At 43.3% G+C, this 13,479-nt stretch overlaps 1 protein-coding gene and 1 non-coding gene across 22 annotated transcripts in view; one reads left to right on the top strand and one right to left on the bottom strand.

The window, feature by feature from the left end:
* Positions 1 to 321: 321 nt before the first annotated feature.
* CWF19L1 (CWF19 like cell cycle control factor 1) overlaps positions 322 to 13,479 on the top strand; it is a 35,707-nt gene continuing 22,549 nt past the window's right edge. For 3 of the 21 annotated variants that reach the window (XR_013397754.1, XM_015147801.3, XM_015147800.3), the window contains exons 1-6: positions 378 to 487; positions 4,394 to 4,548; positions 6,334 to 6,418; positions 7,337 to 7,415; positions 8,058 to 8,159; positions 11,755 to 11,969. Coding sequence is in view for 11 of the 21 variants with exons in the window: in XM_015147801.3 (XP_015003287.2) it covers positions 4,481 to 4,548; positions 6,334 to 6,418; positions 7,337 to 7,415; positions 8,058 to 8,159; positions 11,755 to 11,969 (549 nt within the window). In the remaining 10 variants the exon portion in view is untranslated. 21 annotated transcript variants of the gene reach the window in all.
* Positions 9,712 to 9,819, bottom strand: LOC114670187 (U6 spliceosomal RNA). The gene has a single exon (XR_003719671.1). It is a non-coding gene; the product is annotated as a U6 spliceosomal RNA (small nuclear RNA).

Raw genomic sequence — 13,479 nt, 5'->3', positions numbered from 1 at the left:
CCAAAGTGCTGGGATTATAGGCATTAGCCGCCCCGACTTTTAACTTTTTAACTTTTTGATAGGTTAAAAACTTACAAAAAACGTGGATAGAGGGGGTGTGTCTTGCCCACTACACCGATATGGTTAGGTTAGGTTAGGTTAGGTTAGAACCCGACATTCTGCTCTGTACTTCTTAGCCATTCACTCGCTTCAAGTGCTCTGAAATGTAATTTAAAAAATTGTAATTGTAATTCTTTTGGTCACTTCCTCTTTCTCTCTTCACTCCTCCCCTTTCCTCCTGATTCTTTCTTGAGGCGCAACCACCTGAGAGAGGCTTCTGTCCCTCGGCGGTCTCCGTAAGTAAGTGAACCGTTACTGGCTGCAGGGCGCTGACGTCTGATTGTTGCGCGGTCACATTTTTCCGAGGAGCGCAGATTCGCATTCCCAATTTTAGGTGGCGGTCACAACTCATACTATTTGGACAGATGGCACAGAAACCGCTGCGCCTGTGAGTGACCGTGAATGGAAGCCTCTCTCTTTCTGTCTCTTTCGTGTGTGTAGGGGTCGACACGGGCGGGAGTCTTTCCCGTGACAGGAAGGGAGAAGGAAAAGGCGCAGAGACACTGGGCTACTGGGGAGCTTAGGTGATGTCTTTTCCTGGCCGGGGCTGGCCTCTTTTCCTGGCTTTTTTCGCTTCTGAAGGGGTTTTTCTTGGCGACGCTCGTTGGGAGAGGCGGAACCTCCCAGAGTTAGGCCTCCTCCATCTTAGGGGGCAGTCTTGGCCTCTGACACATCCTTTCCCCTTCGTTTCTCCTGTCCCCATATATTTAGTCACCAAATACTCTTAGCCATTGGGCCCACTGATGGGCCCTGGGCAGTGGTGGACAGAGTAGATAGGGACGCTTCCCTGGCGCACTTCTTTTTGCGGGGAGGAGGGGCGCGGGTGGTGTCTTCATTCATCAAGTATTTATTGAAGAATTGCAGGTGTGTTGGACGCTGTGGTAGGTGTTGCAACAGATCGAGTTTCTGCTTTAACGAAGCCTATAGTCTAGAGGGACAGGCACTAAAGAATCCAGATAATGGGCCGGACGCGGTGGCTGAGGCAGGAGAATCGCTTGAACCCGGGAGGCGGAGGTTGTAGTGAGCCGAGGTCGCGCCACTGCACTCCAACCTGGGCGACAGAAGATACTCCATCTCAAAACAAAAGAAAAACCAAACCAAACACAAAAAAACAAAACAAATAATGGCCGGACGCGGTGGCTTACGCCTGTAATCCTAGCACTTTGTGAGGCTGAGGTGGCCGGATCACTTGAGATCAGGAGTTCGAGACCAGCCTGGCCAACGTGGTGAACCCTGTCTGTTCTAATACACACAAAAAATTAGCCAGGCGTGGTGGCGCGTGCCTGTAATCCCAGCTGCTCAGGAGGCTGAGGCAGGAGAATCGCTTGAACCCAGAGGCTGAGGTTGCACAGTGAGCCGACATTGCACCGCTGCACTCCAGCCTGGGTAACAGAGCGAGACTCAGTCTAAAAAAAAAAAGGGGGGGAATTCAGATAAATGTGAAGTTACCATAGTGATAGGGCCAGGTGCAGTGGCTCACGCCTGTAATCCCAGCGACTCAGGAGGCCGAGGCAGGAGGATCGCTTGAGTGGAGGAATTCAAGACCAGCCTGGGCAGTATAGCAAGGCCCAGTCTCTACAAAAAAATACAGAAAAAAAAAATTAGCTGGGCGTAGTGGTCCGAGCTAATTGGGAGGCTGAAGCGGGAGGACCACCTGAGCCTGGGGAGGTCGAGACTGCAGTGAGCTGTGATCATGCTGCTGCTCTCCAGGCTGGGTGACAGTTTGAAACCTTGTCTCAAAAAAAAAAAAAAAAAACAATAGTGGTAAATTTTGGGAAGAAAAGATTCATGGTTGTGGGAGAGTGCATAAGAGGCGCGTGTTTGGCTTAATGGTAGGAGTCAAGAAGGCTTCCCGAGAAAGTTAGGATTGAGCCTTGGGAAATAGAGTAATCCATTGCTTAACAGCAGGGTTATGTTCTGAGAAATGAGTTGTTAGGCGATTTCGTCATTGTGCGAACATCTTTGGTGTACTTACAGAGACCTAGATGGTATGGCTTCCTATACACCTAGGCTAAATGGTATATAGCCTGTTGCTCCTAGGCTACAAAGCTGTACATCATGTTACTGTACTGAATACTGTAGGCAATTGTAACACAACGGTAAGTATTTTTGTATTTAAATATAGAAAGGGTACAGTGAAAATACCTGTCCGGGTGTGTTGGCTTTCGCCTGTAATCCCAATGCTTTGGGAGGCCGAGGTGGGTGGATCACCTGAGGTCACAAGTTTAAGACCAGCCTGGCCAGCATGGTGAAACCCTGTATCTACTAAACATACAAAAATTAGCCGGGCATGGTGGCGGGTGCCTGTAATCTCAGCTACTCAAGAGGTTGAGCCAGGAGAATGGCTTGAGCCTGGGAGGTGGAGGTTGCAGTGAGCTGAGATCGCGCCACTGCACTCCAGCCTGGGCCACAGAGTGAGACTCTGTCTCAAAACAAAAAAAGAAAATACTGTATACAGGAAAAAAAAAAGGGTATACTCGTGTAGGACACTTATCATGAATGGAATTTGCAGAACTGAACGTTTCTCTGAGTTAGTAAGAGGTGAGTGAATGTATTACTTTACACTATTGTAGACTTTATGAATACTGTACACTTCACCTATATTAAATTTATAAAAACATTATTTGTTTTCAACAATAAACTTCAGTTTACTGTAACTTTTACTTTATAAACTTTAAGTTTTTTAAAACTTTTTGACGTGTTATAACAGAGCTAAGATGCAAAACACATTGTACAGCTTTGTGTATATATAATATTTTCTTTATATCCTTATTCTACAAGCTTCTTTCTATTATTATTTTTTCTTTTTACCCTTTAAACTTTTTTTTTTTTTTTTTTTTTTTTTGGAGACAGGGGCTCACTGTTGCCCAGCCTGGAGTGCAATTGTGCAGTCACGGCTCACTGCAGCCTCAACCTCCTGGGCTCAAGTGATTCTCCCACCTCAGCCTCCTGAGTAGCTGGGACTACAGGCACAAGCCACTACACCTAGCTAATTTCTGTATTTTTTGTAGAGAGGGGGTTTTGCTATGTTACCCAGGCTGGTCTTGAACTCCTGGGCTCACTGGGCTCAAGTTATCCTGCCTCAGCCTCCCAAAGTGCTGGGATTACAGACATGAGCCACTGTGCCTGGCTTTAAACTTTTTTTGTTGCAAACTAAGACACACACACACACACACATGAGTCTAGGCCTACACAGGGTCAGGATCATCAGTATCACTGCTGTTCACCTCCATATCTTGTCCCACTGGAAAGGCTTCAGTAGTAATAACATGCATGAAGCTGTCATCTCCTATGATAACAGTGCCCTGTGGAATGCTTCCTGAAGGACCTGCCTGAGGCTTTTTTACAGTTAACTTTTTTTTTTTTTTTTTAAATACGTAGGAGTATACTCTGCAAAATAACAGTAAAGAGCATACCATACTAAATTTTTTTTTTTTTTTTTTTTTTTTTTTTTGAGACGTAGTCTCACTCTGTTGCCCAGACTGGAGTGCAGTGGCGCAATCTCGGCTCACTGCAAGTTCTGCCTCCCGGGTTCACGCCATTCTCCCGCCTCCCTCCTGAGTAGCTGGGACTACAGGCGCCAGCCACCACACCCGGCTAATTTTTTGTATTTTTAGTAGAGACAGAGTTTCACCGTGTTAACCAGGATGGTCTCGATCTCCTGACCTCGTGATCCGCCCACCTCGGCCTCCCAAAGTGCTGGGATTACAGGTATAAGCCACCTTACCTGGCAATAGCATACTAAATATTATATATATACGAGTAACATAGTTGTTTATTATCATTATCAAATATTGTATACTGTACTAACTGTATGTGCTACACTTTTTATAACCACCAGCCCAGTAGGTGTTTATACCAGCATTACCACAAACAAATGAGTAATATATTGCACTGTGATGTTACAAATGGCTAGACATCACTAGGTGATAGGAATTTTTAAGTTCCATTATAATCTTATGGGACCACCATCATATATGTGGTCCCTTGTTGACTGAAACATTGTTATGTGCACATAACTGTATTTTTGTCTTTAACCTAAAAGGGTTATTGAAATGCTTAAGAATGACTTGGCATGATCAAATTTTCATTTTGGAAAGCAGTTCTGTCTGCAATGTGGAGAACAAATCAGAGCCAAAGTAGAGAACAGTTGGGATTAGGTGGAGTGATGACAGAGGAAAAGTTTAGGGATTAAAGTTTATTAAGGAAGTAAAATCAACAAGGCTTGTGATGGTTTAATTGTGAGTGAAAAGGAGTTGGCCCTGTTGGGTCATAGATTTCTATTTTTATTCAGCGGAATAGAGAACACTGGAAAAGGGCCCAGATGAGGAGATGAGGCACCTCATGATGTATAAACTGGACAGTGGATCGCCCAGAAACAATGATAATTCCATATGACAACTGCTGTGATGGAAGAAATGCAGGATCCTATGGGAACACTAGAAATTGGTAACTAATAGGTACTAGAAGGCTTCCTAGAGGAGGTGGCGCTCAAAATATAAATAAAAGTCCTATTAGTTTATGACAGAGCTTGCTCTGAAATGCTGTAATATGGTTTTCTGAGGTTTTGAGAAGGGGATGACTTCTGAGCCAGCCAGGAAGGCTTCAGAAATGTGCTAAACCTTGAAGGATGGGAAAAGCTTAGATTCAGGATGGGTAGGGTGGAACTACCCTAGGGAATGACAGAGGCAGAGAGTAATCAAATTGCCAGTAAGTAAGGTTTGAGTTAAGAAAACTTGCAGAAAGCACTAGAAAGATGACAGGTCGGGCCGGGCGCGGTGGCTCAAGCCTGTAATCCCAGCACTTTGGGAGGCCGAGACGGGCGGATCACAAGGTCAGGAGATCGAGACCATCCTGGCTAACACGGCGAAACCCCGTCTCTACTAAAAACACAAAAAATTAGCCGGGCGAGGTGGCGGCGCCTGTAGTCCCAGCTACTCGGGAGGCTGAGGCCGGAGAATGGCGGGAACCCGGGAGGCGGAGCTTGCAGTGAGCTGAGATCTGGCCACTGCACTCCAGCCTGGGCGACAGAGCGAGACTCCGTCTCAAAAAAAAAAAAAAAAAAAAAAAAGAAAGATGACAGGTCAAGGCCTGTGGAAAGCTGTGGTTCTGTAGGCAGTGGGGAACCTCTTAATGTTTTGAGGAAAGGACATTAAGCTGACAACTTTATGTAGGATGGATAGGAAGAAAAGAAGGCATTAGAGGAAACATAAGTGTATTCTCTACTTTGAGTCTAACACTAGATTCATTGTATTTTTCTCTGATTCTTCCTCTGCCATAAGAAGGGGGTAGGGTGGGGTGGAGTGGAGTGGAGGTTGCAGTGAGCCAAGGTCGTGCCACTGCACTTTAGCCTGGGTGACAGAGTGAGACCCTGTCTCAAAAAAGAAAAAGAAAAAGAAAAAAAGTTTGGCAAGGTGGACAATAAAAGCATGCCAGAAAGACACACTCACAAAACAATTAAATTTTAATATTTCAAGATGAATTAAAACACATTAAGAAAATGATATAAGCCATGGAAAAACCATATAAATCAGAAACACTCAGAAATGAGATGATAGTAAAAGTCCCTTCACAACCTAGGGCCAGTTTACCTTACCGATGTCAGCTCTTGCCATTTTCTACTTCCTGCCCCATAACACTTCACATATACCTCCTGTTGTAGCCCTTTTCTTACAAATTTATAAAGATTAGAGTGTTTTCCTTTCCCTGATTATAAACTCTTTGAGGCTTAAACTGAGTCTTCCTCCACCTTGTACTGCTAACATGTTCATAGTATACTTGGCATATTGTACTTAGCGTATTGTAGCTGTCCAGAGCCTGTTTATCAAATGAATGACTGAAGCCCTGTACTAAGATAGGAGGAGTCAAAATAAAAAGGATAGAATGAATGTGAGATGTCTGGAAAAAGGGATTGATGGGACTTGGCGACTGGATGGGGTATTTTTGACTCTTGTTGACCCTGTCAGCCATAGACATGTCCACAAAACTTAGGAATGAGGAGAAGCTGGCTCAATTGTGGAGTAAATGATAAGCTAAATTTTAGATATGGCGAGTGGGAGGTGTTGGTGAGACCCTCAGTGGATCTACCCAGTGGTTTACGTGCTCTGAACCTTGCAAGGTAACTGCAGAGAGACTAAATCATGTATCTATCTAATCCAAAAGGCTAGTATATACCAAACCTGGCAGGCCCATTTGTTTCCTGAATTGCTATAATGTTTATCTCTTTGTTTGCAGCTTGGCTTGTGGAGATGTTGAAGGAAAGTTTGATATTTTGTTCAATAGAGTTCGAGCAATTCAGAAGAAAAGTGGAAACTTTGATGTAAGATGTTTGTTTTTACTGAATTTAATTTTACCTTTGTAGTCGCACGTAAAAATAAAGTTTGCACTCCTTTAGGTCTTGATTGAACACATACCATTTTTGTTAAATTGAGTTCCCTTCATGAGCATAGGAACTTAGTAGCTACTGAGTGGTTAGGGGAGGGAGACCTATTTACTATACTATTGATCTTTATATTTTTTGACTTTGAATCTTGTTACTTTATCCCTGTACAAAAAACTGAAAACAGACTAGCAACACTTCCCTAAGTGATTCTGACCCCCGGGTTTGGGAAGCACAGATCTATTTCATGAATGTGGTGAGGATTAAGTCAGGTAACATATATACCAATGCATCGTAGGCTTAAAAGCTCTATATGAATGTTGTGTATGGTTGCCAACTAGACTGTAAACTCTTAAGAGTACAGAAGAGAGTATTCCAGGTATGAGGATAATTTGTTCATTGGGTTAAAGGTTGAGTAAAGACAACAGTCAGGAAATGTGTTTTTTATGCCCTGTATTTCTCAGAGTTTCTGATATTTTAAGTTTTTTTTTGTTTGTTTCACATGGGGATCTTTAGAGATCTATTTTTATATTACTGTATATTCCAGGGAAGGATATGTGGAGAGAGCCATGAGTGGCAGAGTGGGACTGGGAATTTGAGGAGTCCTTGAATTCTAACTTCTTTTAAAAGTTTAGTTCCTTGACTCTAACATGAATTTGACAGCCAAAAGCCAAAACTTAATAATTCATAGAATCAGTAACTTAACAGTTGCTGCTAAAGAATTGTATGTTGAAATCTGCAAATTGATTAAGAATAAACTGATTTGAAACTATTGAATAACTAGTTAAATATTACTATCAATTATGTACTGTTTGATATTTTAAAATCTCATATATCTGTTTAAAAAACTCATTTTAGCTGCTGTTGTGTGTAGGAAATTTCTTTGGCTCCACCCCAGATGCTGAATGGGAGGAGTATAAGACTGGCATCAAGAAAGGTATAGAAATTATTTTTATTTAACATACGATTTCTAATAAAATTTCAAGGGCCACAGTTCTTGCTGAGTTGTTTTTCATTATTTAAGAATTTAAGAATAATTTTCAGTATTTAAGAATTTAAGTTGTTTTTCATTATTGAGACTATCCTGGTGCGGTGGCTCATGCCTGTAATCCCTGCACTTTGGGTGGCTGAGGCGGGCGGATCACCTGAGGTCAGGAGTTCGAGACCAGCCTGGCCAACATGGTGAAACCCTGTGTCTACTAAAAATACAAAAATTAGCAGGGCATGGTGGCGCATGTCTGTAATCCCAGCTTCTCGGGAGACTGAGGCAGGAGAATCGCTTGAACCAGGAGGCGGAGATTGCAGTGAGCCGAGATCGCGCCACTGCACTTCAGCCTGGGTGACAGAGCAAGGCTCTGTCTCAGAAAACAAAACAAAACAGAAAATAGTCAAGCTACAAGGTTGGGTGTAGTATATCCTTAGTGGATAGCAGTTCCACATTTAGGATTGCTAAATATGGGGAATGTGAATGCATGGACTGTTTACTTTTGCTGTAAATATTTTTTCTATAGAGAGGCATATCTCAAGTTCTAAAGCAGATCTGGTAAATATATGGTGTCATGTCTGTTTCCCTCACTAGCTCCTATTCAGACATATGTGCTTGGTGCTAATAACCAGGAAACAGTAAAATATTTCCAGGATGCTGATGGATGTGAATTAGCTGAAAACATTACTTATCTGGGTAAGCTGATACTTGTTATATTTGTGTGTGTGTGTGTGTGTGTGTGTGTGTTTTTTTTTTGAGACGGAGTCTTGCTCTGTCACCCAGGCCGGAGTGCAGTGGCGCGATCTTGGCTCACTGTAACCTCTGCCTCCCAGGTTCAAGTGATTCTCCTGCCTCAGCCTCCTGAGTAGCTTGGATTACAGGCGTGTGCCACCATACCTGGCTGATTTTTTATAGTTTTAGAGTAGATGGGGTTTCACCATGTTAGCCAGGATCATCTTGATCTCCTGACCTCGTGATTCGCCTGCCTCGGCCTCCCAAAGTGCTGGGATTAGAGGCGTGAGCCACCGTGCCTGGCCGATATTTGTTGTATTTGTAATGAACATAATACAGCGTTCTCAGGAATTAGTGTCCCAGGAAATTTTTGGCTAGATTTTTCAGTGATTACAGCCTGAGATAATGGAGTTTGGAGGGTTTTTTCCCAAAGTCTGTATATGTGCTGCTATACCTTTAGGACAATGCCCTTAGAACAGTGGCATTTTTCCTTTATTATTTCTGCCACTTAGCCCTAATCTCGTTATGTTGCCACAACCCAGTACACACTTGTTTAGCCAACTAGAGGGATAAACTCCTTGTCTACACTATATGGGATACTTAAGGTATAAATTATGTTCACACAAAGGAAATTTCATGTATGTGGCCTTACCATACAATCTTGCTGGATATATGCAGCTTACTTGTTAATTAGGCTCCCAACTATTTATCGCTCTAGGTTTCACTCTAAGGTTTTGGCAACTCACACTTTTAGTACTGTTCTTTGGGGATTTTTAACTTTTTTTTTACTCTCCTTTTTCTGGTTCCAGGTACACTCTTCAGTTCCAGCTTAAAGTTGTTTCCTCCACAGTCCTCTGTATTGCTTTTAGTGGCTCTTTCAATGTCTGGCCATTTTCAAAAGCACTGTCAAATTTTGCTTTTGTTTTCCCCCCACCTGCTGACAGTCTGCTGCCTCTTAGATCATTCAACTGCTTATTTTCTTTTTTTTTTTTTTTGAGATAGTGTCTCGCTCTGTTGCTCAGGCTGGAGTGCAGTTGCGTGATCTCAGCTCACTGCAACCTCTGACTCCCTGATTCAAGTGATTCTCCTGCCTCAGCCTCCTGAGTAGCTGGGATTATAGGCACGTGCTACCACACCCAGCTAATTTTTGTGTTTTTAGTAGAAACGGGATTTCAGCATGTTGGCCAGGATGGTCTCGATCTCCTGACCTTGTGATCCGCCCGCTTCAGCCTCCCAAAGTGTTGGGATTACAGGCATGAGCCACTGTGCCTGACTTTTTTTTTTTTTTAATTGACTCTACTGTTCTTCACATTTCCTCTTTGTTGGTCTTATTTCTCTAGAAAGCTTCTTCATTTCCTTTGCTGTAAATGTCTTCTCTCTCCTTCCCCATCATAGTTCATCTTGGCCTTTTGTCTCTGTTTGGCTGTGGCCCCCCTGTTACCAGTCTTATTTTGTTCTAATCCTATGAGACTTCTTTAAGCAAAAATTGAAGGAAGGACTTTATTTGTTTTGTTGTTTTAATATGGAACTCCTCATGAATTTGCATGTCATCCTTGTGCAGGTGTCGTGCTAATATTTATCTTTATCTTTCCAGTTTTAGTATATATGCTGCTGAAGTGAGCACTGTTTCTTTTTAACTACACATGTCAGATACACATTTTGAAATTCTGTTGTATATTTTAACATGGGTCTGACTTATGTAGTTCTCGGTATAGTCTGTAGATTTGGATTAAGGGCATTACTATAGATATTTGGCAGCCATTTTACTATATGAATTTAGTGTCAGGAGTGTAAAGAGCAGCTGAGGTACTTGGGTTACTTCTGTGAAATAGGTTTTTTGGATCCAGTAGGAGGATCAAGCAAAGAGCTTGGTAGTGAACATGTGATAGTGAGCTTGAAGTACTGGTAAGACATCCAACATATAGTTGGAAGTGAGAATTATTATTATTATTTTTTTGAGATGGAGTTTCGCTCTTGTTGCCCAGGTTGGATTGCAATGGCGTAGTCTCGGCTCACTGCAACCTCTGCCTCCTGGATTCAAGCGATTCTTCTGCCTCAGCCTCCTCAGTAGCTGGGGTCACAGGTGTGTGCCACCATGGCCGGCTAATTCTGTGTTTTTTAGTAGAGACAGGGTTTCACCATGTTGGTCAGGCTGGTCTCGAAATCAAGGAAGAAATACAGTCATAAGGGAAGCACGTAGATGATAGTACCTTGGTGGGTGGGGATGGTATATCTTCATCTTGGGGGTAGGAAAAAAGACATAAAAGTGCTTAGAGGACTGTTTGAGAGGTGAAGATATTGTCAACTTCAAGGAATCTAAGTGAAGATAACATAGTTTCAGGAGAACATTGGCAGATATAGGGTGACCTTTAAGAGAGTGATGGGAGAAGGAAACTGATTGCAGGGGCTTAAGGAACTAATAAAGTAGGCTGGGCGCAGTGGCTCACGCCTGTAATCCTAGCACTTGGGGGGCTGAGGCGGGCAGATCATGAGGTCAAGAGATTGAGACCATCCTGGCCAACATGATGAAACCCCATCTCTACTAAAAATGCAAAAATTAACTGGGCATGGTGGCGGGCACCTGGAGTCCCAGCTACTCGGGAGGCTGAGGCAAGAGAATCACTTGAACCCGGGAGGCGGAGGTGGAGGTTGCAGTGAGCCAAGATCACACCACTGCACTCCAACCTGGCGACAGAGCAAGACTCCATCTGAAAAACAGAAACCAAAAAAAAAAAAAAAAAACCAAAAAGCAGGTAAAGCACTTAGCATGGACTGCTCTTCAGAAGTTCAAAACTGAAGACGAGGAAGTTTCTTAGTATGCGTGTTCATTTTGGATGGGGATGATTGAGCATGTTTTTTTCTGAACAGAAAGCGCCAGCTGTGTAGACTCAGTAGATGAAAGGGAGGTGAAAACTGATGGAGCAAGGTCTTGACGGCAACAGGAGGGAATAGAAACAAGGCCACAAGCCAGGACCAACCCTAGAAGAGAGTAGAGTCTTTAATTTTTCCTAAACACTTGCTCTTTCCAAATGTTTTCCTTCACTTGGAAGTTGCTGCCTGCTCCCAAGCTGGGACTATGGGCACACGCTGCCATGCCTGGCTAATTTTTTGTATTTTAGTAGAGACGAGATTTCATCGTGTGCATCTTTTCTAGACTGTAGCTTCCTTAGAACTGTATTTTTCTTCTCATTGCCTTTTCCTGTGTCCTGATGTCTGCATTTAAGTCCATGTAGAGTCTTCTCTAGAAGGCAGAAAGCCTTTTTTCTAATCTTCTCTTCCTAGCTTTTTCTAGTAATATTTGTAAGGTACCTGGTGTAAACATACTGGCCTGTGGGCTCAGCAGCCTCCATGTAGGGCTGTTTGTATTTACTGAGCAGGAATATTGTTATAGCCATTCACCATTGATGCCTAGCGGCCAGAAGGGAATTGCTGGAGAGTTTACACTTCAGATATGTAAAATGGCAGGGACATAGGAGAATCATGGGAGATTCATCCCCCTATTGATGGCTTTTCATTCTGCAATTTTGACTAAAATTTGTTCGTTTTTCTTTGAACCCAGGTCGTAAAGGTATCTTCACTGGAAGCTCGGGGCTGCAGATTGTGTACCTCAGTGGCACAGAGTCCTTAAATGAGCCAGTACCAGGTTATAATTTTAGTCCCAAGGATGTGTCTTCTCTGAGAACGATGCTATGTACAACCTCCCAGTTTAAGGGTGTTGATATCTTGCTCACATCCCCGTGGCCCAAGTATGTGGGGAACTTTGGGAATTCTTCTGTGAGTAGTACTTGTTCAGTTGGAATTTCTAAAAGCAAATTGCACTGGCTTGAGTTGGGCCTTTTTTCTTTTCCTGTTTATATTGAGTATTTTAGCTCTTGGGTACTTTTATTAGAAGTCTTTTGTGAAAATTTTCAGGATTCTAAAAGCTATATCAACTGACCAAAGCAAAAGTTAATTTCATGAAAGTGTGCTTCATAGATGAGACTGCTGAAATCTTAGTTATAAAGGAATTTTTTTAATACTCTCTGCTTCAAGTGCCCTTTCCTAAGCCTCTTAATGTTTTGAGGCTTCACTGATAAATTTTTTTTTTTTTTTTTTGAGATGAGTCTCACTCTGTCACCCAGGCTGCAGAGCATTGGTGCAATCTTGGCTCACTGCAACCTCCTCCTCCCGGGTTCAAACGATTCTCCTGCCTCAGCCTCCTGAGTAGCTGAGATGATAGGCATGCGCCACTGTGCCTGGCTAATTTTTTTTTTTTTTTTGAGATGGAGTTTTACTCTGTCACCCAGGCTAGAGTGCAGTGGCGCCATCTCTGCCCACCACAACCTCTGCCTCCTGGGTTCAAGCAATTCTCCTGCCTCAGCCTCCGAAGTAGCTGGGACTACAGGTGCACGCTGCCGTGCCTGGCTAATTTTTTGTGTTTTAGTAGAGACGGGGTTTCACTGTGTTGCCCAGGCTAGTTGTGAACTCCTGAGCTCAGACCATCTGCCTGCCTTGGCCTCCCAAAGTGCTGGGATTACAGGCAGAATTTTTTGAATTTTTAGTAGAGATGGGGTTTCACCATGTTGGCCAGGCTGGTCTCAAACTCCTGACCTCAAGTAATTTGCCCACCTCAGCCTCCCAAAATGCTGGGATTACAGGCATGAGCCACCGCGCCCAGTCTAATTTTTGCATTTTTAGTAGAGAGGGGGTTGCCCAGGCTGGTCTTGAACTCCTGGGCTCTAGTGATCCACCTGCCTTGGCCTCCCAAAGTGCTGGGATTACAAGTGTGAGCCACCATACCTGGCCAGATTTTAATATTTTATGAGTAATCTTGAAAAGGATGGTACACCAGGAGTGACAACTATCATGGGGAGTGAAATACTACACTGGTGGTGGTAAGCCTAAGGAATATTTTGAAAAGGTTATATGTGAGGGCAGAAAACATTGGCTGAGCTTCACTGAAGGGAAATGTAAGAATGCATTTGGGGACAAATCTCCATGGATGGATTCAGGATTATCAGTGATGATCCAGAAGTGGAACCTGTACACCACCCCTTGCCAATTTCAGCACCATGTGTCCATGACCAGAAAGGCCAGCAGGATACCAGGCATTATCGAGGATGCTCTCTTCTTTTTTGACAAACCCATGGTTACTCTTTACCTAGAATACAAGGGGTAGTGCTGGTTGGAGCACAAGGATATAGCAAAGCTAGGGAAGATCTAGAGAAGGGCTGCTAAAGTGATGAAGGAAGAGAGAAAGACACATGTGATGCTCTGTAAGGAAGGATGAGAAAATGAGGCCCCT

This window comes from Macaca mulatta, chromosome 9, assembly GCF_049350105.2.
Source record: "Macaca mulatta isolate MMU2019108-1 chromosome 9, T2T-MMU8v2.0, whole genome shotgun sequence".
Lineage (NCBI taxonomy): Eukaryota > Metazoa > Chordata > Mammalia > Primates > Cercopithecidae > Macaca > Macaca mulatta.
Note: the sequence above shows the minus strand (reverse complement) of the source record. Positions and strands in the feature narration are given on the sequence as shown.